The sequence below is a fragment of the Neofelis nebulosa genome, chromosome 3 (genome assembly GCF_028018385.1).
Source record: "Neofelis nebulosa isolate mNeoNeb1 chromosome 3, mNeoNeb1.pri, whole genome shotgun sequence".
In the NCBI taxonomy this organism is placed as follows: domain Eukaryota; kingdom Metazoa; phylum Chordata; class Mammalia; order Carnivora; family Felidae; genus Neofelis; species Neofelis nebulosa.
Window position 1 is genome coordinate 128,209,054 of NC_080784.1, and position 26,986 is coordinate 128,236,039.

At 36.9% G+C, this 26,986-nt stretch overlaps 1 protein-coding gene across 16 annotated transcripts in view; it reads right to left on the reverse strand.

Annotated features, from left to right (window-relative positions):
• The window catches only part of PDLIM5 (PDZ and LIM domain 5), a 221,993-nt gene that overhangs the window by 128,438 nt on the left and 66,569 nt on the right, over window positions 1-26,986 (reverse strand). For all 16 annotated transcript variants that reach the window (XM_058721881.1, XM_058721879.1, XM_058721883.1 and 13 more), the window contains exon 3: window positions 24,876-25,027. In XM_058721881.1, coding sequence (XP_058577864.1) covers window positions 24,876-25,027 — 152 coding nt within the window. The remainder of the gene's footprint in view (window positions 1-24,875; window positions 25,028-26,986) is intronic.

A 26,986-nucleotide genomic window follows, 5' to 3' on the forward strand; every position in this document is an offset into this window, starting at 1 on the left:
GAGAGACATAATGATAAAGATGGGTACAGGCCCTTTTTTGATAATAAAGAGAACAGACAACTAAAAGGTTATTGAATAGCACTGTACTGCCCAGGAGTGAGAAGGAATGTCAAATACTGATTTATATCCTTCCAACAGTGGTCCTTAATGACTCTGATACAGAAATTTTTTCTGTTTGTACAAGTGTAGTCACCTACAATAAGTACTAGTGAGCCACAAGGAAGACCCTCCCACCAAGCTGGAGTGAAGCCTGGAAGAGATTTTAATTTCACTTCTGAGCAATAAAGGATGATAAAATAAATCATTCGGACTTCCTATCTCATGCAATCCTCATAGTCAATTCAGTACACATAATTCTACACTCTAAGAAGGCAAAATGGTAGGCAGAATAATGGCCTCCAAACAACGTCTCTCTGTCTTAATCTCAAGAACTTATAAATACTGTTAAATAACACGGGGAGGGGAGAATTAAAGTTTCCTTAAATTGGAATTTAAACTGCTAATCAGGGGCACCTGAGTGGCTCAGTTGGTTAAGTGTCATGACCTGTCAGCTCAGGTCATGATCTCGTAGTTCACGAGTTCGAGCCCCATATCAGGCTCTGTGCTGACAGCTCAGAGTCTGGAGCCTTCTTCAGATTCTCTCTACCCTTCCCTTATTCATTCTCATTCTCTCTCTCTCTCTCTCTCTCTCTCTCTCTCTCTCTCTTTCTCAAAAACATTTTAAAAATTAAAATAAAAAAAAAACCCTGCTAATCCTATGACTTTAAAATAGGAAGATTATCTTAGATCCGGTAGGCCCAATGTAATGACAAGGGTCTTTAAACATGGAAGAAGAGGGAGGCCAAAGAGTCCATCACGTGAGAGACTCCATAGCCTTTGCCACCTCTGAAGATGGAAAGAATGGGAGCCAAAGAAAGCAGGCAGCCTCTAGAAGCTGGAAAAGGCAAAAGAACAGATTCTGCCCTTGAGCTTCCAGAACGAAAGTCTGCCAGCACCTTAATTTTAGCTCAGTGAGAGCCACTTTGGACTTCTGATCTCTAGAACTGTAAAACAATAAATCTGTGGGGGCTTCTTCTGCCACTAAGTTTGTGGTAATTTGTTACATAGCAATAGGAAACTAATACACAAAGAAATACATTTTGAAAGACTTCTATGAAAATGTTGAAACGTTTTAAAGAATTGAGATATTTAATGTCAATTTATCTAGAAAATCCAGTTATTCAAAATTAGACATGCCCTGAGGTTTTGGGGATAACTGAAATTTTACCACTAACTTCAGATACATGGTTTGTTTGTTTTTTTTCCTTTAAGCCTAAAATCACTATCAGTTAACTGTAAATCTAGACGTTATGATGCTAATTGAGATAATAACCACAACATAAATCAGACTCAATTTCTAATACCTTAAACCCATTAAATATTTAGATTTGAAAAAGGAATGGCCAGTTGCCAAAAGTTATGTTAGCATTGAATATATTAAGTAAAAATTACAATATATACTAAAGCATTACCTTGTTTTCAATGCCTCTTAAAGATTAAATGTAGCTTTATATTTTAAAAGCTACTTCAAATTATAGATGCGATGCTATAAAAATCAGCAATACCTACATATGTTTCAAAACATCTTCTATTGATAACAGAAAATTTCATTTATATTTAAAATCAGATTAATAATTAAACACCTTAATGTGTTTCCCTAAAAAGTAAGAGAATCAGCAAACTTGAACATGTCTAGAATCTCTTCTGAGTAAACCCCAAACATTTCCAAATAGCTTTTGTATGATATCAATTTAAAAAGTAAATGCAAGGATGGAAACTACTACTTACATATACTTCTCTAGGTGAAGTGTATCTTCTTTATCTACACGGTTACTTCCAATTTGAAACAAGTCTGCTTTGAATAGAAATGGTATGTGCACATGGCTCTGTGTATGGAGGTGGGTGTTAAGATGGTTATGATAGAAACAAACCATTTTCTACATTAGGAGGAAATTGATAGCAGGGGCAGTATTGGTAACAGTATCATTTGGGTCAAAATATTTTTAAAAATCCATCACTACATTCAGTTCTATGATAAAACACTCTTCTTGAAACATACATTTCTGAAAATTTCTGACTCGTCAGGAATTTAGGTGGAAAAGAGAATATTAAAAACAAAATCAGTCCTTTCATCAGAAAATAGATGAAAAATATATCCGACCACCAGGACCTTATCAAACAGGCTTACGCCACTGTGGAAAAACAAACAAGAATAAGTAAGCACGACTGAGGCAGTCTGTCTTATCCAGTAACCAGTATTCTCAACAAACATCTACTAAAAAGTACTTAAAATGAAAGATGACCATGCTTCCTATCTAAAAAATATTCAGAATTGGAACACAGTGCTCTTAAAAAGAAACAATGACCTCCAAGCTTAACAAGAATGTCTGCTTAGGAAAGAGCTATCACTTACAAAATGCTGAAAGTACAATAATCGGATGATGTGATCTGAGCAACATTCTTTCTTACAATTTTTCCCTTTTTGGTATGTGTGTCAGGCACTGGGTAAGAGGAATGATCCTTTAAAAAAATTATACAAACAACAAAACCAAAGTGTGCTGAGGAAGATACCACAAACAGGCAAAGTAAATATTATTTGAGTTTTTTAAAAGATACCATATATGTACATGGATAATAAAAGATGCTTATGTATTTTTTTTAAAGGAGCAGCCTCATCACTTATGATATAAACAACTGTTTAAAAAGTATAACTTTTATTACTAGTTAAAGAGACCTAAATAATTCAGAAGACATTCATAGACATTGGAATTATATCTTCTAAAATATTTCTTTGCTTAATTTAGGCAAACTACTTATTAAATGCTCAGGTTTAACTTTTTCAACTAATCTAATCATTAGATTCTTATTTATGGGTAAATAAACTAAAGTTCTTTTTCTTTTTTTTTTTTTTTTTTGAAGTTCTAAGAACTAATGTAATTTGCTCATAGCCTTAGAGCTAGTAAGTGATGAAGTCAGGATTAGAACTCTGATGTTTCTGATTGGTCTCACTAAACAAGAAAAACAAGTCTATGCTGCTGTCAAAGTAATGAGATGCCTTTTCTCCTGATGGCGTTAACCATGGCAAGTAACTCCAGTTTTTGCATTCAGAAAATTCCTCAATGAGTCTTATACACCCTACTTACAAAAACAGACACTAAGCAACAACAACAACAAAACTTAGCCAGGTGTGAAGTCACAACTAATTAATAAAAGACTAGATATCATATAGGCAATGCCTCAAAACAGATCATCTACAAATAAAGCACAATACAGCAGCATGTAGTCACAATGTGATGGTGGAGAGGACAGCTCATAGTCATAAATTCACTACTCGGTCAAATAATCTTCCTGAGAAATGGCGATGCTAAAAGTCTGTATCTGTAATTGGTTGAATGGTTATGTCCATGTGAATGTTACCTATTTGGAAAAGCAGTCTTGCAGATATAATTAAGTTAAAGATCTTGAGAGATCATCTTAGATTACCGAACAGACCCTAAATCCAATGACAAATGGCCTCATAAGAGACAGAACTGGAGAAGACACACACAAAGAGAAGGAGGTAAAGTGATCACGAAGGCAGAGACTGGAGTAAGGTAGCCATCAGGAATGCCAACAACCACCTGAAGCTGAAAAGAAACAAGGAAAGAGTCTTTGGAGAGCTTCCAAAAGGAGTAACCCTTCCACTATCTTGATTTCTGACTTCTGGCCTCTAAAACTAGGAAAGAGTAAATAGCTGTTGTTTTAACCACCCCAATTGTGGTAATCTGTTCCATCAGCCACAGGATACTAATATAGTACCAAAAAATAGTGTTGAAAAGCTTTGATGAGACAGTGTATTCAAAGCACCCTTGATCTATAAGTACACAATAAATATTAACAATTACTATTAATGAATTAATATATACGAGGGGCAGTCATTCTACATGCAAACATCTGCTTTTGCATTTTTCCAGAGTAGAAAGTATACATATTTCTTTCCTTACTATAAAATGAATTACTAAAATGTATTTGGTACCCTACTAAAAATATCTTAAAAATTAGCAGTTGTAAACGTTAAGCTTTGTTTCTAGAAAACGCAAATGATTTTCTCATTTATTTCACTCTTTTAGACTAAAGCTAACTTTATCAGAAGCCTTGGAAAAAGGACCATCCACTCCTAACTTATTATATAGATTAAATAAAAGATATTTGAGATCATTGGAAATAGTCTGAATTATAAAAACAGGGTAAATGGTTTAACAAAAAAAGGAAAAAGATCCATTGACCAAATATTACTTCAGTGAGGGCATAGTTACGAAGCACAATGATTTCTTCTTCTAACTCAAAGAATTAGACACTTAAGGAGACCATGAAGTGTACTGAGCAGGTGGCCCTCAAAACCTTCTCTTGCTCAGAAGGTAAGATCTATCACTGAAACCTCCTTCCCCGTTCTCTGCAAAGCTACTGCCTACCAAAAACTGGTAGGCAAATGAGAAGTAAATGTAAACCCTTTCTAAATACAAACCAACTTTAAGGTCCAAAATGCAGGATTTCTGATTTGTGTTCAGGCAAAGAGAACACTCTCATTTTAAATTCCATCTCTGACTCCATTCAGTTGTCAAAACAGTAGATGAGGAGCCCCTGGTTGGCTCAGTCTGTTGAGCATCTGACTCCTGATTTCAGCTCAGGTCCTGGTGATTTCATGGTTAGTGGGATTGAGCTTCACTGTCTGCGTGGAGCCTACCTGGGATTCTCTCTCTCTCTGCTCCTCCCTGGCTCGCACACACATGCTCTCTCTCTAATAAATAAATAAACATTAAAAAAAAAAAAAAAAAGCAAAACAGTACATTATCCTCTTAGGACTGTCTTTGCTGCATCCCAAAGGGTTGCGATTGTTGTGTTTTCATTTTCATTTGTTTCCATATATTTTTTGATTTCTTCTTTAATTGCCTGGTTGACACCCATTCATTCTTTAGTAGGATGTTCTTTAACTTCCGTGCATTTGGAGATTTTCCAAACTTTTTCCTGTGGTTGATTTCAAGTTTCATAGCATTGTGATCTGAAAATGTGCATGGTATGATCTCAATTCTTTTATATTATTGAGGGCTGTTTTGTGCCCCAGTATGTGCTCTATCTTGGAGAATGTTCCATGTGCACTCGAGACAAATGTATATTCTGCTGCTTTTGGATGAAAAGTTCTGAATATATCTGTGATGTCCATCTGGTCCAGTGTATCATTCAGGGTCATTGTTTCTTTATTGATTTTCTGCCTTGATGATATGTGCACTGTTGTAAGTGGAGTATTAAAGTCCCTTGCAATTATCACATTTTTATCAATAATATTGCTAATGTTTGTGAGTAATTGTTTTATATATCTGGGTGCTTCCGAATTGGGTGCATAAACATTTATAATTGTTAGCTCTTCTTGATGGATAGACCCTTCTATCCATATGATTATGGATTATATGCTATATGCCCTTGTTACAGCCTTTAGTTTAAAATCTAGTTTGTCTGATATAAGTATGGCAATGCCAGCTTTCTTTTGACTGCCAGTAGCATGATAGTTGGTTCTCCATTCCCTCACTTTCAATCTGAAGGTGTCCTCAGGTCTAAAATGAGTCTCTTGTAGGGGCACCTGGGTGGCTCAGTCGGTTAAGCGTCTGACTTCAGCTCAGGTCATTATCTCACAGTTTGTGAGTGCAAGCCCCACGTCAGGCTCTGTGATGACAGCTCAGAGCCTGGAGCCTGCTTCAGATTCTGTGTCTCCCTCTCTCTTTGACCTTCCCCCACTCACACTCTGTCTCTGTCTGTCTCTCTCTCAAGAATAAATAAACATTAAAAAAATTTCTTTTCAAATGAGTCTCTTGTAGACAGCAAATAGATGGGTCTTGTTTTTTTATCCATTCTGATTTTAACCATTCCACCGTCTTTTGATTGGGGCATTTAGTCCATTTACATCCATTGTTATTATTGAAAGATATGGATTTAGGATCATTGTGTTATCTGTAGGTTTCATGTTTGTAGTGATGTCTCTGGTCCTTTGTGGTCTTTGCAACATTCAACAAAAAACCAGTAGATTAAAAGGGTACAAGAAGTAAGAGAGAATTGCAGTCCTCTCCCCTAACCAGGGCACCTGCCACACATGAGAACAAAAGGTGAAGAAGTAGAACTTGGAGACTATGACCCTGTTATGGCACAGTGTATGCCACTCAATGGTAAAGTAGCCCAATGAGTATCAAGTTAGAAGCAATGAGACACTGACTCTAACTCCCAGGAGAGAAGCTGAGCTGGAGGGACAGAAGGTGTGTCCTTCGTGAGCCCCTTCCAGGTAGGCAGAAAAGATGCCTATGGAAGTTCTGTTCTCACCATGGGCAGAGGCAGTAGAAAGGAGAATGAATTACCTCACTCCCTAGCTGGTGATAGTTGGTTGGACAAAAGAAGGAGATGGGTTTATAATCAAGATCTAAAAATGCAGACATTAAAGTTATAGCTCCCAAAGGGAGGGATAGACCATGTGGAGCTGCCACACAAAACTGTTCTTGCCATTCTGTGCTACAATTTAGTATAGTTTTATTTAGCATCACAAACTTGTGCACATTAGTCTCACTCATTGCTTCTGTACATTTTTTGCTTTCATTTCTTAATTCTTAATAAAAGTATTTTTAGGAAATGTTCACCCTCATATGCTGTATTCAGTTCAACAAACACTTCAGCACAAACCATGAGCAAGTCTGTGGGAAAGGTCAGTACATACTACTGTAAACAAGACAGGCATGGCCTTTGCCCTTAGGAACTTACAATCCAGTAGCAGATGTGAATGAAGTTTTACATTCACTAATGAGATTTTTTTTTGCCTCTTAAAACTAAATGTTGGGAAATCTGGAAGAGGTGAATGTGTGTATGTGTTAGGGGACACTAAGTTTTCTATACCCCTAAATCTAGAATATGCCATGGCTCTATGAGGGGCCCAGCTCTGATATTTAAGGAAACCAGGAAGCTGCAGACCTTACCAGCTCAAATAAACGTATCTCGATGGCTTTAGAAACACAGATGGAAAATGAAGTACATGGTCAAATGAACATGGCTCTCTCAGAAGTCTTTATCATTCTGCTCACACTAACTTGAATTACAAGTACTGTATTTAGCTGTAGTATTCATACAACATCAAACAGTCCTTTTATGGCAGGGACGGGGGTTTTTTGTGTTTTTGTTGTTGTTGTTGTTTTGTTTTTTGTAACTGTACGGGAATTAATGAATTTTAATCCCAACTAAAAACCTGACAAATAGTCATTAAGGGAATGAGTAAATCAGTGTTACTAAGTGGAAAGAAGCAGAGAGAAAAACTAAGCAAAAGAAACAGAACCGAGTTTAAAATGGGAGATAAACAACAGAAAAGAGACAGTGAGGCATGGATCAGGACAGCTGCTCCTCAGAAAGTTCCTCAACCAGTTTGGAACTTCCAGCTCTCACCATCAGTGCTTCCTCCCCCCCAACTGTCTCCTCACTCAGGCCTCTATTCCTTCCCACCCAACTGGTCTCCTTCCTTCCCCGCCCTACACATTTACACACAGCCAGAATAGCTGGGCTTGTAATCCTGGAGAATGACCTTAGGCATTGTTTTCCTCCATTTCCTTATCTTAATAGGAAAATAATAATAGCATCCATACCTCACAAAGTTCTTAAAGTTTATTTATTTGAGAGAGAGAGAGAGAGAGAGAGAGAGAGAGAGAGAGACAGACAGACAGACAGACAGCCAGGGAGGGACAGAGAGAAAGGGAGACAGAGAATCCCAAGCAGGCTCTCTGTTGTCAGCGCAGAGCCCAATGCAGGGCTCAAACTCATGAAGGATCAGACACCTCACAAAATTCATGAAATGATTAAATGAGTTATATGTAAAGCATTTAAAAGAATGCCTAATTTAAAGCACCTGTTCAATAAACACTATTATTATTACATTTATTATTGTATTTCAAAACCACTCTTCAATAGTTTCCCATTAACTAAGAATCAAAATTCAAAAGTTTACTTATAGCAGCTGTGATCTTTTATAATCTGAACCTTTCACCTTCTAATTATCTCCTATTCTTCCTGTTCTCTCAAGAACTACATTTCAGCCATAGTGAACTGCTAACAACTTCTCAGAAAGGAGCGGCTTTGCTCAAGCTGTCCTCTCTGCCTAGAATGCCTTCTTTTCTCCCATTACTAACCACAGGTAAGCCCCTATTCTATACTCTAGCTTCAGCTCATGCACTATCTAGTAGGACATTTTCTCTGCCTCTTTCAGACTCTTTCTCCATGTTCCAGATGCTTCTTGTATATATCCACATTTTGACAACCATCAACCTGGATTATAAAAATGTCTGTTTCACCCCATTAGGGCTTTCCTGAACTAAGACATACATTAATTTCTCCACCTATTCCCTGACCCTAGCACAGTCACTGGCACACCACTGTAATTAAATACATGCTTGCAGAAGAGAGGGAGGAAAAAAGAGTGCCTTCTCTTTGGTACATCATGGCCTCAGCAGCCCCAATCTTCCCCTACATTTCTCCGTTGTTCGTAAGTCCTTTTCTTTAGCCAACAAATTCAGTCGGCAGCACATACACAGTTCTACACCACAAAGGAAGTGGGAGGTATGAATTATATACAGACACATGTGCATTAAGTCTGAGTCACAGAAAACTTAGTTCATCTCACACTCATTCGCATTTTGCTAAGGTTTTTACAATCCTTTCAAGCTTCTTAATTCAAGCTTGATCCCAACCTCCACCCTAGCTCATCTCATCCGATTCCTGCGAAAATTGAGTACTTTTGGCACTAAATCATAAATTGCTCTATATTTTAGTCATGGAATCACTCTCAACGAAGATCTCTTTTCTAAGATCATGGAAAACTTTCTTAGTGCCCTTAGTCTAAAAAATCCTTCCTTTTCAGAACTTCAAACTTCAGGTGACTGAAAAATGCTGTTTTTCCTACCATCATCATTCATTCATGGCGGGGGGATGGCGGGGTGGCAGGGGCAGTGAAATCTGTACCTCAGTATTTTTAAGGTCTCTATGTCCACTGAAACTAACATACACTTTTTTCCTATTTCTGTAGTTCAAGTGCATATAGTTTATTCAAGCTCCAGACATGTGTAATTAGCAAAGGACAGTTGGACACCTTAGAGACAAGTGGAGGGATTTTAAGGCTTTAAAGAAAGAAAGAAATGCAGGAAGATGAACTTAAAGTAGGAGAAAAGGTTAGAGAAAACGGAAAATATATTGGCTACTTTCGGAGTAATGATATTTGGTAAAAACCAACTTGCCACTAAATCCAGCATATTTCCTCTCCTCAGTATAAGATGCAGATAAGATACCTAAAAGAACACTGTAGTCAGAGCACCAAATAGATGAAAAACAGAATAGAGCAGAGTGAGGAGGCACACTGGCTGGCAAGCTGAATTCATGGGCTAACGCCTGCCTGCTCTTCCTTTTCTCCTCTGCTGCACAACTCCAATCCCAGTGGCACCCCTGTCACAGAGTTGTCACTGTAGGTTTTTTTTTTTTTTTTGGTAGGTATTTTTTAAAACAGATCAAAAAGAAACTCTGAAGCATAAATAGAGGCAAATGGTGAAAGGAGACTAAGAGTACTACTGGCTGACAGCTAGAGCTGCTTCCTCTAAAATGCTATGAATTCTCTGTCCCTGAACTCAGCCATGCATTGTAATTCAACTGAAAAACTGTTTCGCAGATGAAGATATTATTAAAGCTGCTTTAATAAATCCGGAGAATGCATATGTTGGAGCTGCTAAAGGAATGAACGAGGTAATATTACTGCCAGAATACGGTGAGAGCTCCTGAAAACACAAATTTTTCAAAGAACACTGACTTCTTACTAATATTTTCCATGGAATTTGGAATTACTGGAATATCAAACAAAGGTCTCCATAAGTACCTCTTTCTCTGCCTCCTATGGAACAAATTTTATGCCAAAAACTCTTATTGTGGTATATTTGGAATAGTAAAATGAACATTTAGACAACGGGCATTATGATGACTACACAGTAAGAATATTTTCTTAATTCCTTTATTTAAAGAGACAGTGTGATGTTGTAGAATGATCATTATATTAGAGGTAAACAGACCTGAGCTTGAATTCTGGCTTATTTACATACAAGTTGTGTGAGTTTGAAGTACAGTATTTACTCACCCTCTTTGTAAAGTGGGGTGATAATATCTGTCACAATAATTGCTATGAAGACTAACAAAGTAGCAGAAAAAGAAAACAAGGAATTGATCCCACTGATAATTGTATCAAAAACCATAAGGTACCTAGGAATAAACCTAACCAAAGAGGCAAAAGATCTGTACTCTGAAAATTATAGAACACTTACGAAAGAAACTAGAGGACGCAAAGAAATGGAAAAACATTCCATGCTCATGGACTAGAAGAACAAACATTGTTAAAATGTCTATACTGCCCAAAGCAGTCTACACATTTAATGCAATCCCTATCAAAATACACCAGCATTTTTCACAGAGCTAGAACAAACAATCCTAAAATTTGTATGAAACCACTTAAGACCCCAAATAGACAAAGCAACCCTGAAAACGAAAAGCAAATCTGGAGGCTAGCACAAACACAGACACATAGATCAATGGAACAGAATAGAAAAGTCAGAAATGGACCCACAACTAAATGGTCAACTCATCTTTGAGAAGCAGGAAAGCATATCCAATGGAAAAAAGACAGTCTCTTCTGCAAAGAGTGATGGGAAAACTGGACAACATGCAGAAGAATGAAACTGGACCACTTTCCTACACTACACACAAAAATAAATTCAAAATGGATGAAAGACCTAAACGTGAGACAGGAAATCATCAAAATCCTATAGGAGAACATAGGCAGCAACCTCTTTGACCTCAGGCGCAGCAACTTCTTACTACACAAGTCACCGGGAGCAAGGGAAACAAAAGCAAACATGAACTACTGGGACTTCATCACGATAAAAAACTTCTGCACAGCTAAGGAAATAATCAAGAAAATGAAAGGTAGCCTACTGAATGGGAGAAGATATCTGCAAATGACATACTGATAAAGGGTTAGTATCCAAAATCTATAAAGAACTTACAAAATCTAATATCCAATAATCCAGTTAAGAAATGGGCAGAAGTCATGAATAGACACTTTTCCAAAGAAGATATCCAGATGGCTAACAGATACATGAAAAGATGCTCAACATTACTAATCATCAGGGAAATACAAATCAAAACTACAATGAGATACCATCTTACACCAGTCAGAATGGCTAAAATTAACAACTCAGGAAACAACAGATGTTGGTAAAGATGCAGAGAAAGGAGAATTCTCTTACATTGTTGGTGGGAATGCAAACTGGTACAACAACTCTAGAAAACAGTATGGACGTTCCTCAAAAAGTTAAAAATAGAACCACCCTACAATGCAACAATTCCACTACTCAGCATTTACCCAAAGCATTTACAAAATACAGATTTGAAGGGCTACGTGTACCTGATGTTTATAGCAGCATTACCAACAAGAGCCAAACTGTGGAAACAGCCCAAATGTCCACTGACTGATGAATTGATGAAAGAAGAGGCTATATACTATTATGTATATATATATATACATAAATTCTTTTTTTTTTTTTAACGTTTATTTATTTTTGAGACAGAGAGAGACAGAGCATGAACGGGGGAGGGGCAGAGAGAGAGGGAGGCACAGAATCGGAAGCAGGCTCCAGGCTCTGAGCCATCAGCCCAGAGCCCGACGCGGGGCTCGAACTCACAGACCGCGAGATTGTGACCTGAGCTGAAGTCGGACGCTTAACCGACTGAGCCACCCAGGCGCCCCTATATATGTGTGTGTGTGTGTGTGTGTGTGTATACTTATATATATATATATATACACACACACACATATACATACACAATGGTATATTACTCAGCCATAAAAAAGAATGTAATCTTGCCATTTGCAACATGGATGGAGTTACAGTGTATTATGCTAAGTGAAATAAGTCAGTCAGAGAAAGTCAAATAATGTATGATTTAACTCATAATTGGAATTTCGCAAACAAAACAGATGCACATATGGGAAGAAAGAAAAAAAGAGAAAGGGAAGCAAACCATTAAGACTTTTTAACAAAATTTGTTTACATTTATTTATTTTTGAGAGAGAGACAGAGCACAAGTAGGGGAGGAGCAGAGAGAGAAGGAGACAGAATCTGAAGTAGGCTCCAGGCTCTGAGCTGTCAGCACAGAGCCCGACGCGGTGCTCAAACTCACAAATCATGAGATCACGACCTGAACGGAAGTTGGACACGTAACCGACTGAGCCACCCAGGCGCCTCACCATTAAGAGACGCTTAATGATAGAGAACAAACTGAGGTTGGTGGAGGGAGGTGGGTGGGGAGATGGGCTAGATGGGTGATGGGCATTAAGGAGGGTACTTGTTGGGATGAGTACTGGATGTTATATGTCAGTGATGAATCACTAAATTCTACTCCTGAAACCAGTTATATAACCACTATATGTTAACAAGAATTTTAAATGACAATTTGGGGGAAAAAATAAAAATAAATAAATAAAATGCTAGCTTTTTTTTTTTTTTTAATATCCTTCACTTACCCAATCCCTACTGTGTGCTAAGAAACAAGACTGAATCTTCCAGCTTCCCTAGCAACTTTAACAGTTTTTATATCAGATATCTCAGAAGAAAAACTATTAACTAAAGTTCTTAGAAACATGAATATTGTTATAACCTATTAAGCCTCTTTAAAGGAATAGATAAAAAATAAACTATTTTTTGCATAATACCAAAATAATTTCAACTGTAAATATTATATAGCAACAGAAACTACATGCAAATAATAAAAAACAGCACAGCCAAGTTGCAATAAAGGAGCAATTTGCATTGATCCTTTGGAGATAATTCTTTGGCTCACTAATAGCAAATAGGCTTCTTACCAGAAAATTAAATCTACATGAACATTACAGAATCTATGAAATATGGGAAAGAGATATTGTACATTGCAGTGTGTCAAAGAGATTAAAATCCTATTTTGAAAGAGGCAATTAACAAGCTTATCTTTCAAATACAAAAATACTTTTCTTAGTTTTAAGAATAATTTGGTAACCAAACATATTCTCAGGATAACAAAAATATTCTAAAATAATAAATAATCCACTATTTCAAAGCAGAGTCTATATAACATAATTCCAGTAAAACAAAAGAACCTGGAAAGTCCCTCATATTCATTGTAACAGGATGAATTACACAGGAAAACAGTGCTATAAACTTAAGAGGTCACTGAATTCAGAATTATCATCTATGGAGTTTTACCATAATTCAGAAATAAACTCTTGCTGTATTACTCAAGAAATTAAAACCCATACCCAAAAATAGATGAATGAAGGACTATTGTTATGCATTTAAACTGTTAATAAGGGAACACGGTTGGTAAAAAAAGAAAAAAAAAATTAGGACTAGTAACATTTAGAAACCTGTGTATAAAGCTGGTTTACTGTGAAAATGCAGGCTTTAAAATACATTAAAGAAAAAGTAAGCCACAAAGTTGGACAGTATAAGTAATCTGCCACATATGTGTTTTGCACAATCAGTCCAGTTTACTTTTCACCTCACATAAAGCCTAAGCTATTTCAATCTTTGAGACCACTAATAGCAACAACAGCCACTGGAAACAGTTGGGAATGACTTGAATTTCAACTGTTTCAAAAGTTCTTGATGCTATGGACAAAAATGTTTATTTGGAACCCCAAGGAGACTGCTGCCATTAAATACACAAGAATGACCAGATTGTCACTCTATCTCACTATTAACTTATGAATTGTTTCTAAATTTATCTGGCAAAAGTAGCACAAATTACTATAACTTAAAGGCAGCATTCTCTACAACGAAAGGCAATCAATATTTTTTGAAGTATCTTCTAAGTCCAAGCCGCTCTGGATGGTTCAGTCAGTTAAGCATCTGACTTCGGCTCAGGTCATGATCTCACCGTTAGTGAGTTCAAGCCCTGCATAGTGCTCTCTGCTGACAGCTCAGAGCCTGGAGCCTGCCACGGATTCTGTGTCTCCCCCTCTCTCTGCCCCTCCCCTGCTTGTGCGCTCGCGCTCTCTCTCTCTCTCTCTCAAAAATAAATTTAAAAATATTTTTAAAAAAGTAAAAACATTTAAAACTCTGAAATTAAGCTTATTTCTTTCTTAAAATGATAATGAAGCTCAATTTGGTAGAATACAATGTGGAAGAATTGTGGTCCATTCTATCTGCTAATAAGCAGGTGTGACCAGGAGAATCTTCGCAAGCTTCTCTGCTCCTTCAACTGTCCTACTATGTTTGTCTGTCTCTTTCTCTCCCCACTCTCATGCTCTCTCTCATCAGACTTGCCTTCCCCGGATGCTCTGCTTATGACTTGGTCTCTGTACTTTCAGATGGCTTGAAATTTTTTTGGCCAGTAGTTCCCAATCTTTGAATCACAATTGGAAGCAGCTGGAGGTAACTGGCACACAGTTTTAAGTTTTCACAAGTGAGTCATAAATTCATCTGTGTCCTAAGCACTAAGCTTAAAGTCTGCTTAAATCATGCATATATTTCAATTTTAAAATAAATGTAGATTCTTGTACATAAATGTAAAAGTCTTCCTCTTCACTTAAAATTGCAATACAATATAAAATCTGCAATTACTAAAACTACAATTACTACCTTAATACAATATTTATGAAATCTGTGGTTACTAAAAATACAATTATTATCTTAATGTGATGGGGGAAGGGTTACCCATAAAATATTTGACATTAAAAGGGGGGTGGAGGGGAAGGTCCTTATTTAAGTTTAGAAACCAGTGCTCCATACAGTGAGCTCCTTGAAGGCAGATGTGAGGACTTGCTTTTTATCTTCAGTGATCAGCACAACAAGTTTTCCATTAGTATATGCTAAACAAATGGATCTTAAACATTTCCCTTTAGGACCTAGGCATTATGACTGGGAGCTGTGTCTCTCCCACCATCATACCCCGGGGCCATGCTAATTTATTCTATTCTATTCAAGGTCTCAAGATATACACAAGTGCAACTTAACAGGTACTTAGAGAAGAAAGGTTCTGGCAAGGAATGAGTCTTTTGAATCTGGGTGATGGGGTAGAGGCGAGCCATTCACCAAGATCAGTGCAGCAGGGGATGCAAACTGGTGAGACAAGGTATAGAGCTCAGTTTTGAACAAGTTAAAAAGGCTGAGGAAATCTGTAGGACCTCCATGCGTGAAGCAGTTTCAGTGACACGAACAGAAGCAGAACAGAAGCAGAAGCGAGGCCACAGTAAGCAGAACAGCAAGGTGGGGGCGGGGGGAGGGTGGTGAAAGGAGAATGGAGTGTGGTCCAGCAGGCTAACAATCAGGACCATAGCTGTCTCTTTCCTCTTTCCTCATTTCACACCACTACAGTGACTTTTAGAATTACTCTTCAAGTTTTATTTTCTCTCATTTATCCTGTTTTCATTTCAAGCCCTCAGGTAGTAAAGTTACTGCAATACTTGCCTGACCGGTCTCCCTGCCTCGGTGTGTCTCTCCACCTTCTTCCAAGTAGTTTCACTGTATGTCGCTTCTCAGATAAAAACGTTTAATAAATACCTCAGTGTCTAAAGCCCTGCAAAGCACTATTCTAATCTACCTTTCCTTTTATCCCCAGCTCTGTTTCCAATTGATCAACATGTTCATCCCAACACATGCCTGGGGACTGGCCACCTCTGCACCACCTCAGAGGGCATTTGTTCCTCCATCTGAGACACCCTCCTCATCATGAAAGCCTGGCCCAAGTTTCAGCACCCCAGGAAAGCCTTCCATCTGAATGGGATCCCTGCAGTAGCACTTCCTGTCTCTTCTTCTCCCAATGGATGGATAAAAATTCCTTAACAGCAGAAATAATAAACCACTCTCTTTATATCTACCCCTTATGGCTGCCAGTCAGAATGTAAACCTGGAGGAAAAGTCCAATTTTTCAAAACTTGGAACATTACGAGATTTTCAACCGAACTTAAGTAATTAATGTTTGTGCTGACAAAAGTTTATAAAAAATGATTTCTAAGAGTATCATAAAAACACAGTCCAAAAGTGAGTAATTTAACTTTATTCTAATATGTTACTCAGGACATTAAAGGAAATACACATGAATTTGGATAGGGGAGAGAGAACAAATCTCATTTTTTTGTTTGTCTGACTTAACCCACTCTGAAGAGAATAACGATCCCTACACCAAGGAGAACAAAAGGAATTAGCAGAATAAACATGACGAGGTGTGTACTGGTTTCTCTTTGCTGCCATAAATTATTGGTTCAGCCAATCACTGTGAACCAAAGCACTAGTTAGCTGGCGGGAAGCCTGTTTGTATCCACTGCACTGTTGTACAAAGCTTTAATACAAGTGCACAATCAAAAAATCACTCAGCAGGGGCACCTGGGTGGCTCGGTCTGTTGAGCATCTATCTGACTTTGGCCCAGGTCATGACCTCAGGGTTCTTGAGTTCAAGCCCAGCGCTGACAGTGCAGAACCTGCTTGGGATTCTCTCTCTCTCTCTCTCTCTCTCTCTCTCTCTCTCTCAAAAATAAACGAATATTTTAAAAAAATCACTCCTTGGACTAAACAATGTTTTTCTAACTCTTGTACGATTATCTTTCTGACTTTCTCACATAACTACCTACCAGACTGCCCTCGAATTTTCTCGCTTTCCCTCCAGTCACACCCATTTGGTTGCTAAGAAACAAAATAACGATGATCTCCAAGAACCATCATTACAATAGATACTATGATAATACTGACCATGAGGAAAGGAGGAGGGACAAAGGAGAAAAAACTTATCTCTATTATGCCCTTGGTTCTTTACACATGCTAATTCATTTAAACTATATAAGAGCCCTAGAAGGCAATTATTACTATGCCCAATAACAAATGGCTAACTGAAACTCAGTTACATAACTTGCCTAAGATTACACAGCTAGAAAGTGGTGAAACCAAGGTTTGCCCCAACTTTGCCTAATTTCAAAGCCAGTGTTATTACTATTCCCCTTCTTTCTAGCTGTTTCATGGCCTTTTAAAAAAATTCTGCACAAACAATTCTACATATTAAAATTTTTCAATAGAGCTTTTTGATAATTTAACAGGTCTTTAGATGTATTATTTCCTAGGACTGTTTTCCCAAAGGATTACATATTGAAATAATTTTTCCTTCACAGGAATAAATAAGAGTTTTATTGCTAAGAACTAACCACACACTTTCGGGGCACCTGGGTGGCTCAGTCAGTTGAGCATCCAACTTTTGATTTTGGCTCAGGTCATGATCCTGGGGTTGTGAGATGGAACCCCATGTTGGGCTTGACGCTGAGTGTGGAGCCTTCTTAAGATTCTCTCTCTCCCTCCCTCTCTCTCCCTCCCTCTCTCTCTCTCCTGCTCCCCTGCTCACTCTCTCTCTCTCTCTCAAAAAAAAAAAAAAAAAAAAAAAAAAAAAAGAACCACACACTTTCAAGATATAAAGCTCAAGGGGAAGAATTTCAAATTGCAAAATATACTCTGATCAACCAATAGTTACCAAGAGCCTTCAAGTTCATTTTCAACAATCTTTATCCCTACTGAAATGAAGGAAAGGGGATACAAGATAAATACCTCTCTTCTATGCCTTCTGACTTACTTGATAATTGACAGTTATCATTTCTTTTCCAAAGAGCAGAAAGCCAAAAATACATTTTTCAAAATTCCTGAATCCTTAGTTACCCATGGAATACACAGATAGAAGCCTGCTGAAGAACCAAGACTTCAAACTTTAACACAGAAATAAATTAGCAAATATAGTCAACAGAGCTATAAACTTAGGAGGGAAAATTAAAAGATCACATTTTGATTTAGGACAGGCAACCATACACACAAGTCAGCATCCAAATGAATACTCCTGTCTAGTGGCCCACTAAACTATTTAGCCTCCTTTTTTAAATTTTCCTTTCATTCTAATATATAGGGTCTATGAAACACCTAGAAAATAAGTAAAATATTACTTACAGATGGGGTGCCTGGATGGCTCAGTCAGTTAATTGTCTGATTTCAGTTCATATATACATATATATATCACTTCTAGAATACTGATCCACAGGTGAGAGTGAAAATGAAAAGTACCGTTTTGGATAGAGCTGCTATTGCTTACCAGTGAAAGAGTCAAAAAGCTACCCTCCTGTGTTACTAATCTGTCTTATCAAATTGTATTAGGATAGTGGAGTCATTAAGTCCATTGCTACAACAAAGAAGGTGGGGAGGGCATAGATTTTGAACTGACCTGGGTTTGTTACGTAAATCACATAAACTCTTGAAGCCATAATGTACTCATCTGAAAAATGGAAAGTTAATTCCTTCCTTGATGGATTCATATGAGGAATAAATTATATTTTTTTAAAAGTACTGCACAAAAGAGACGTCAATGCATGCTTGTCTTCCCTTTTTCTAAGGTGCACTGCTAATTTTAGTGATGGGGCTAGGGGTGACGTGATCAGACTTAGCCCTTCTGAGAAAGAGTCATCCTCCCACTTGAGATTTAAAAAACAAAACTAAAACCAATACAAGCAAACAAACAAAAAAACAGTAAAACCTAAACTGTAGAATATAAATTAGAAAAGCATGTGAAATATCAACGTGCAATTCCAATGAAAAGATAATCCAACTAAATATTTTCTAATTCACACGAATTCAAATATCCCAAATAGAGAACTGAAAACCTTGATTAAAAAAAAATACTTTCTAAACTCTTGCCTCTATGCTATTATTGAAAGAGCAAAGTGGAACCCATAAAGCTAACAGTAATAAAACATTAGGCAATCCATTAAAATGAAACAAAAGAAGGCTAATAGTTTCAGTCTGGTACAACAGCTACTTTTTTCTTTTTTCTTGTAACTCAGTGAGCCTATTAAATTATTCCAATCTGTCATTCATTAGTAGTAGTTACTGGACCTCTGACAATTTTTTGTTGTTGTTTGAAGGATGAGGAAAAGGGGAGGAGAAAAGAGAGTACATCAATATTTTTCAAGATTTAATCCTTCTAGATCTTTCACTTCCAATCATAAGTTATACACAAAATAAAGTCTAAGCAACAAAACCACAGACCTGTCACTACCAGTATTGTGAGAAACAAGGAAGACTTAAAAAACAATATATGTTCTCTGTGATTCTGAGAGGATTAATTTAAAAACATAAAATAAGGACAAATGTAGAAAATATTTTTTTTTATGATTAAATGCTGTTTGAATATCCATCTGACCTACCTTTCACCTTAAAGTCAGCAGAATAGTACAAGTCACTTTGCTAACCTGGCACAGTTTAAGATAACTCCAATAAAGAAAGTCCAATTTCCTGATTCACTCAGCCAAAATAAGCAAACTTAAGTTAGTTTGATCTAATAGCAAGCTCTAGGGAACTTATCCATTTACAGCTGAAAAATCAGAACAAGAACCAGAATTTAAAGGAACTTAGAAATCACCCATGACCTCATTTTATAGTCAAGAAAATTAAGTATCAGAAGTTTAGTGACTTCCCCTAATTCATACAGTAAGTTAGTAGCAAGTTTATCTAAGTTATGCAAAGAATTATTGAAATAAAATGAAACAGTTAAAAACCTTATTCATAGAATCCAACTCTAATTTAGTTACTTAATAGTTATCGGACATCAAAGCTTTAGAAAGTAATTTTCTTCTTTTGTTAGCAGAAATGTATTTTAAAGGTAATCCACTTGGACTTGGATAAAAGTATAGGCCAAATGCAATTGATATAAGGACACTACTATTTGCCTAATTTCCCCAAGAGGAAAAATAATTTCAAATAGAATTTTTCACTGTCCGGTTGTAGTACTCTTAGAATTAGTTCCAGTTGCAGGGGGAACAAAAAGAAAAAGAAACTTCCACTCCTATTCCAAAGATAAAAGACAAATTAAAATGAAATCTTCCACAACTCTATATGCATTAGATACACAGAACACAGTGAATCAAGACTTATTTTTTTAGGATATCAAAGAGATCATGTATTTGCCTTATTAAATATTCCAAAACTAGACTAGATAGAAAAAACAGTTACAAAATAACCTTAATCATAAGCAAGTATCTTTATCTTACTTTTTCTTATCTAAATCCTATTTTAGGATACTGAGGTTGGGCATAAAGAAAAGATAAATCAAATATATACACTATATATTTATTTAATAAATAGATACATATCAGTAGTACTTCATGCAAAAAAATTTCACAAAACAAGATTCCTGGTAACTTTAATTTCAAAAACAAAAATGGCTTTTCTCTTATATTCTCCCCCTGGGGATTCTTGGGTGGAGGTGAGCAGAACTCCACAGAAGTGGCAACCATCCAGTGTTTCCAGCGCTAGAAGGAAAAGGCAGCACAGCCACTGAGGGGACTTGGGGAGAAGCTTGCTCTCTCCTCTGTCTAGCCCCTGCTTCCAATAATGAAGTCATTTCCCAAACCTTGCTGGTAGGTCTGGCCAAGCACCAAAACTCTTCATGGCTTTCTCACAATTTTTTTAGGTCCAGGAAAACTTAAATTTGATTACAAACATTACAGTGACCCATAAGGCTCTATGAGTTCTGTCCCATCTCAAGTCACTTTCCTGCTGCCTCTCTGATATTACCTCTTACCAGTCTACCTTCACTCACTCTGCTCCAGGCAATCTGGCCTCCCAGGCAGGGCCATTGCACCACCTCTTTCCTCTGCCTGGGATACTCATGACCCAAATATCCAATAACCTCACTGAAGCTTTCCTAACCACTCTATTTTAACTTGCAATTCCTTACCCCTACATTCCCTATCTCCCTTACGTGCTTTGTTTGTCCCCATAACACTTATCACCATGTAATATAATACATGCTTTTACTTACTTGTTTATTGTCTATCTCTGCTCACTCAAAGGTCAGCACTGTAAGAGCAGAGATTTTTGTCTGTTTCGTTCACTGCATGTCCCCAGCATCTATAACAATGCTTGGCACATAGTAAAAGCTCGAAACTATTTGTGGAATAAGCAAACGATTCCCAGTTTGGGAGTTAATGCTGGTATCCATCAAATATTAATTAGAGATTAAGAACACAAAACTATTCAAGATGCTGTTAAACACAAATAGTGCAAAAACCATGGTCTTTGCTTTCAAGGAGTCTAGCTGGAGAAGCAGAACTAATATATACATGGAGTAATTAGTTAATTATATAGACAGTATTAGGTACAACTATTAACTAATTAGATTTGTATGACTCATGGAATGTGCCTTGTTATTCCTGGTTATACCTAGTATATAATTAAATGCTGAATCAAATGGTAGAAACTGGTCATCGGCATTCAGACGGGAAAAAGAAATGAATGAGTTGCAAAAGAAAAGACTATGGGTAGATGAAGTCTGATGTGGGCTTTGTGGATGCAGAGACATGAGCTGGCATGTAGGTCGGTAGGCATCCCTGATAAAGTGAATTTCATGAGAGAGCAGCCAGGCAGGTGAAGGACAGTAAGGAGCTAAATAAAATGATGGCATTCACTGATGAGTCGTGATGATCTGGGGAGGACAATCTGAGTCTAGATCATAGAGAGCCTAATCCTCTGAGCAAGAGGACTCAAGTCTAGAAGGAATCTCATAGCAAGTGCTGTATCCAGACTGGCTCCTCTGGAACCCTTCTACCAACTTGGTACAGCAACTAAGGAAATGCTAATGGTTCACACCAGCCACTTTCTGTGTAAACAAGAGAAACTACTTCCTACCCCTCCCCTGCATGCACTTTGCACACACATCCACACACACACACACATTTCCTCAACAACTGGTGGCCAATGTCTAACAAATGCAAGGGAAGGGAGACAAAAGCCCAATTCCCTTGCCTCAGGGCAAGACATCCTCTATAGTAAGATTTTGTCCCCAAGCTCCCTCCCGGATCAAGCTAAGCCTAGATAACCCCTGAAACCACATTATTTGCTCATCTCAGTTTCCTCTTCTTCCCAATTCTGCTTTACTCACTCTGTTGTAACATTTCAAAAACCTTTCTTGATATATTACTTGTACAGGAATTCCACCTCAGGTTCTGCTTCAAGGAAAACTGGATTAAGAAAAGTCTATAAAGGGAAGTACTACATACTCACAAAGCAAAGTCCATGTTTATGAAGAAAAGAGTTACACAGCACAAATACTGTTGTAGGTCATTCAGTTTGGAAGGAGAATACAAAGCAGTCTGGTTGGTGATAGATGGAATAAAGAGGGTAAGGTGATTGGAAGCCAATTAAGGATGTTCGTGTCAGTGTGCCTAAATGACTCACTTGGTTAAGCATCTGACTCTGAATTTCAGCTCAGGTCAAGATCTCACCACGGTGAGATCAAGCCCCGCATCGGGCTCTGCACCAACAGCACAGGGCCTACTTGGGATTCTCTTTCCCTCTCTCTGCCCCTCCCTCACTTGTGTGCGTGCTCTCTCTCTCTCTCTCTCTCTCTCTCTCTCTCTCTGTCTCAAAATAAATAAAAAAACTTTTTTAAGTGGCTCAGTAGGTTAAGCATCTAACTTCGGTTCAGGTCATGATCTCACAGTTAGTGGGTTTGAGCCCGGCATCAGGCTCTGTGCTGACAGCTCGGAGCCTGGAGCCTGCTTCGGATTCTGTGTCTCCCTCTCTCTCTGCCCCTGCCTGTGCTCTGTCTCTCAAAAATAAATAAATAATAAAAAGGATGCTGTTGTCAGATTCGGAAATAAGTGGAAGGAAAACTATTTATTTGCTTTGAGAGAAGAGAGAACTTAAGAAGGGACTGGTGTATGTATAGGGAAGAACTGAAACTAACTCTTCAAAGTTTTATTTTTTCCTTGAAAGGCAAAAAAATATTTCTTCAGTAGTATGTCAATGTTAAACCATAAATTCTCTTAAATGTAAATCTCTTTTCAGGTTGACACTGCCTAACACAAGAAGCATTCAAAAACTTGAGAATTACAACAAATAACAATAGGACTCTAAAATTCTCTCTCATGTTTTGGGTCCCTGAATATCCATACTCACAAATATAAGATTATGCCGCATCTCCAAATGTTTATAACATCTCGTTAAATTCATAGTTAAGTAGCTTAAAAGAATCTTTATTAAAGGTCAGTAACAGATTACTTACATTGGAAATGCATCCAAACAAGGTAACATCTGGTTTTCATCTATTCTTAGGGGACCCAGAAGTATTTTCAACAGAAAATAAGACACTGGGTCCTGGGTCATTAAATAAGAAGGAGTGTAATGTGAAAATAATTAGGCTGATATGAAAGAAGGGATACACAGCCCAGGAAAAGAACTTATACTCTACATAAACTTTCAACTTCAGAATTTGAGAAACACCCATCACCATCTCTATTTATTTTAGTTAATATCTCAGACAATTTAATCTTCTTGGCTTCATGGTATCCTTTCAAAATTCATACTTTGTAAAAATGACTATAAACAAAAATGGCTACTTTTCATATAATTAGTAACAATAATTTTGTGTTATATGTCTCAGTACCTAGAACAGAAAGGACACTACAGAAATAGAACTTTTTAGCAAGGTTATTTTTTCTCATTGACTCCTTTATATGCATTAAAATATATACCTAATAGCTATTGATATTTAAATACGAATAACCTTTGACCAAATAGTCCCACTGAAATGAATTTCTCCCAACAAAAGAAAAGGGGGGGGGGGGAAGGGGCGAGGGGAGGAATGGTTACATCAAAGTAAATCTGTAAGTCTAAGTTCACAAAAATTTCTCCTATTCAGTTTTAAGACCAAACTGATACTCTTCCAGACAAGTACATAAAATTTAGCCTGTGTATAGCCTTTAAATAGTCCCAGGAGAGACTCCAAGGAAAAACGGTTCCATAGCCAAATACGTTTGGTACCACATGTTATTCCCCTCTTAAAAATTTATAATATACACAATAATTTATGGAAGCCTGAGACGTTTCAAGGAAGAAAATGGTGTCTTCCAAATTTTACAGAAATAGAGAATATGTCTGTAATCATCAAACACAAGACTTATTTAAAACCCTCCATACCCACCTTCCCCATAAGCCTAAAGGTTCAGAGCCATCAGTCAGTCACCTTCTCCCCACTCCCCTTCACCTTCCTTCACCTCAGCCTGATGTTATAATTCATAATAATCATAGGCAGCTAATTAAAATATAATTCTTGGTCCTTTCTGATGTTCTGATTTCGTCAGTAATTTTAGCAAGCAATCCACATGATTTCAAGGAAGCAGGTCAAATGTTGAAATGCTCAAAATGCCTGATATATTATAATCAATGAGATGATTAGCTACGCTATAACTAAAGCCAGAGTAACCTTAAAAAACAAAACAGTAAGTTCAGAAAATTTGCATTTCAAATGAGTATATAAAAAAATTATTTTTCTACCCAGGAAAAAAAGGGCAAAAGACATACTAAGAAAAAGCCAAACTAGATCTTGAAATAATACCCTCTAATATACTGCCCAGAATATTAAGGCCAAGAGTTTTACCCTATAATAAGAATTTTTAGCCTGTACTTTACTGAGAAATTTTAGGAAATCTTAGATTTTCTAAAACTGAACATACAATTTTTATGAATACATGAATACATGTCTTTTTATGGGGAAATAATCCAAAGCTTTCACCAATTTGTCATACTGTTCAATTATTCAATTTAAAAGCCTTTACATTTTTTAATTTATCTACTTGAAACAGTGGTAGTAGAAACTTGAGTTAATACCATGAATCAGATACACAAAAACACATTCCTCAGTATTGTTCTCTCTCTGAGGTTAAAAAAAAAAAAAAAAATGCAAATTACCTTTGCAGAGTCATATTCAAAGAGCCTGTACAACCCTTAATCTTGTTCTGGGCTTCAAGATGAGTCATTCCATGTGCACTTATTCCATCAATGGTGAGAACCACATCGCCTATTCTTACATTTGCCTGGGATGCTTTGCCTCCATCTTTTAGCTGTAATGAATAGATTTCATTAGGAGTGTCACTCCTTAAAAAACAGAGAATAAACGCAGATGAAAATTATACTTTTGCTTATATCAAAAGAAAAGTAGATTTATATACTTTTAGACAAATTAATAAAAAGTTATCTTGATTAGCAGGTAACAAATAACTTTCCTATTTTCTTAAATTCTTACTTGCTAAATTTTCTGAAAACGGTTCCCTGATAATTTCTCCATTTCTTTATTGTGTAACAGTACCATGTGATTGTTATCAATGAGGAAGAGAAGTAGCCAAGCAAATTACATTTTAGCATCTGTAATGTGAATAGGGTATTTAAATTCTTTCAAAAATAATGTTTAGAACTCTTTAAATAGCTGTACTTTTGAGCACAAAGAGTAACACAGACAGCGGATTTAACCGAACAATCCTTCCTGTTGAGTCCAATTCATATCCAGTGTCTGGGGTACTGAATTCTTTTAGATCAGACCCAAATATCTTTTACACTAGATATGCTTCCTGCTCCAGGCATTTAGTAGGAGGGGAAGGAAACCAGTTGTGTCTGAGACTATCAGACTTTTTTGTGTACCACAGTCTTTAATCCCCAGTTTTTCTTCCCTTCTGTATTAAATTTTCCATGTTCACATTACTCAGTTTGATCTCCTTCCAAGTTCATATATATTTCATTGTTCCAAAAAAGCAAACAAATATAAAATTACAGTAAAATGCAAGATGATGCAATTTTAATAACTACCTAGAAACACGGAACAAATACAAATCAAAAGTAACCATTCTAATTCAAATGGCAAGCTCAGAATTCATTAAGTACAAGTAGATCACACTGAATACTGGGTTGTTGGAAGACAGGTGAGACTTGGCACAAATAAAGAAAACAACCAATATTCTCTAGATACTTAAAACTAAAAGATTTTATACAGTTTCTATTTGGAATAATGAACAAATTCTGGAAATGGATAGTGGTGATGGTTGTACAACACTGTAACTGCACTTAATCCAAATAAATTGTACACTTAAAAATGGTTTACTGTTATGATTACCACAAGTTTTAAAAAACTAAAAAAAACCACAACTAAATATTTTAGAGAACATTTTGCTAAAATTACTTCTTTTTAAAAAACTATATACCTCAACAAACAAAACATGAATTGAGTGCTACAATTCACAATTTGGAAACAAAGAAATAAATACAATGGATATTTGTATGTTCAGTTAGGCTAGGTTTTGATTACTATCAGTTGTCAAACTCTTTCCTTAAAAATAATGATCAAGGCAGACCAATCTTAGTGCATGAGAACAAATGTCTGGATCTAAAATCAAGAAAACAGTAGTGAAGGTTAGACCATCAAGGAAGGGCCCACGTCTGTGTTTCCTCAGGTGCCTGGCACACTACAGGCCTTCACAAAATACATACTGAATGAATGGATGCCACAGATTTATTACTTAACACTGGCGATGGTTTGTTTACACTGTGAAATTAGTAAAAACTAAAATTTTACATAATTAGAAATTTATTTCATTTTAAAATACAACTATCAAGTGACCAAAATAGTTCTTGAAATTATTAAGAAAAAATACCTATTTGAGCAAAGATATATGAAATCTCACAGATACAAAGTATAAAAAAAGATTTTAAACCCTTCAAAGGAAATGTTCTCTATCACATACCCAGTATATCATGATTTTGTTTTCCCTTTACACTAACAAAAGTAATCCTTTCACAGCTGCTGAGATATTTAAGGGTAAGAAAAATTTATACTATGTTGAACACTGAAGAAATAAAATTTCGGGGTGCCTGGGTGGCTCAGTCGGTTAAGCGGCCAACTTCGGCTCAGGTCATGATCTCACGGTTCGTGAGTTCGAGCCCTGCGTCGGGCTCTGTGCTGACAGCTCAGAGCCTGAAGCCTGTTTCAGATTCTGTGTTTCCCTCCCTCTCTCTGACCCTCCCCCATTCAT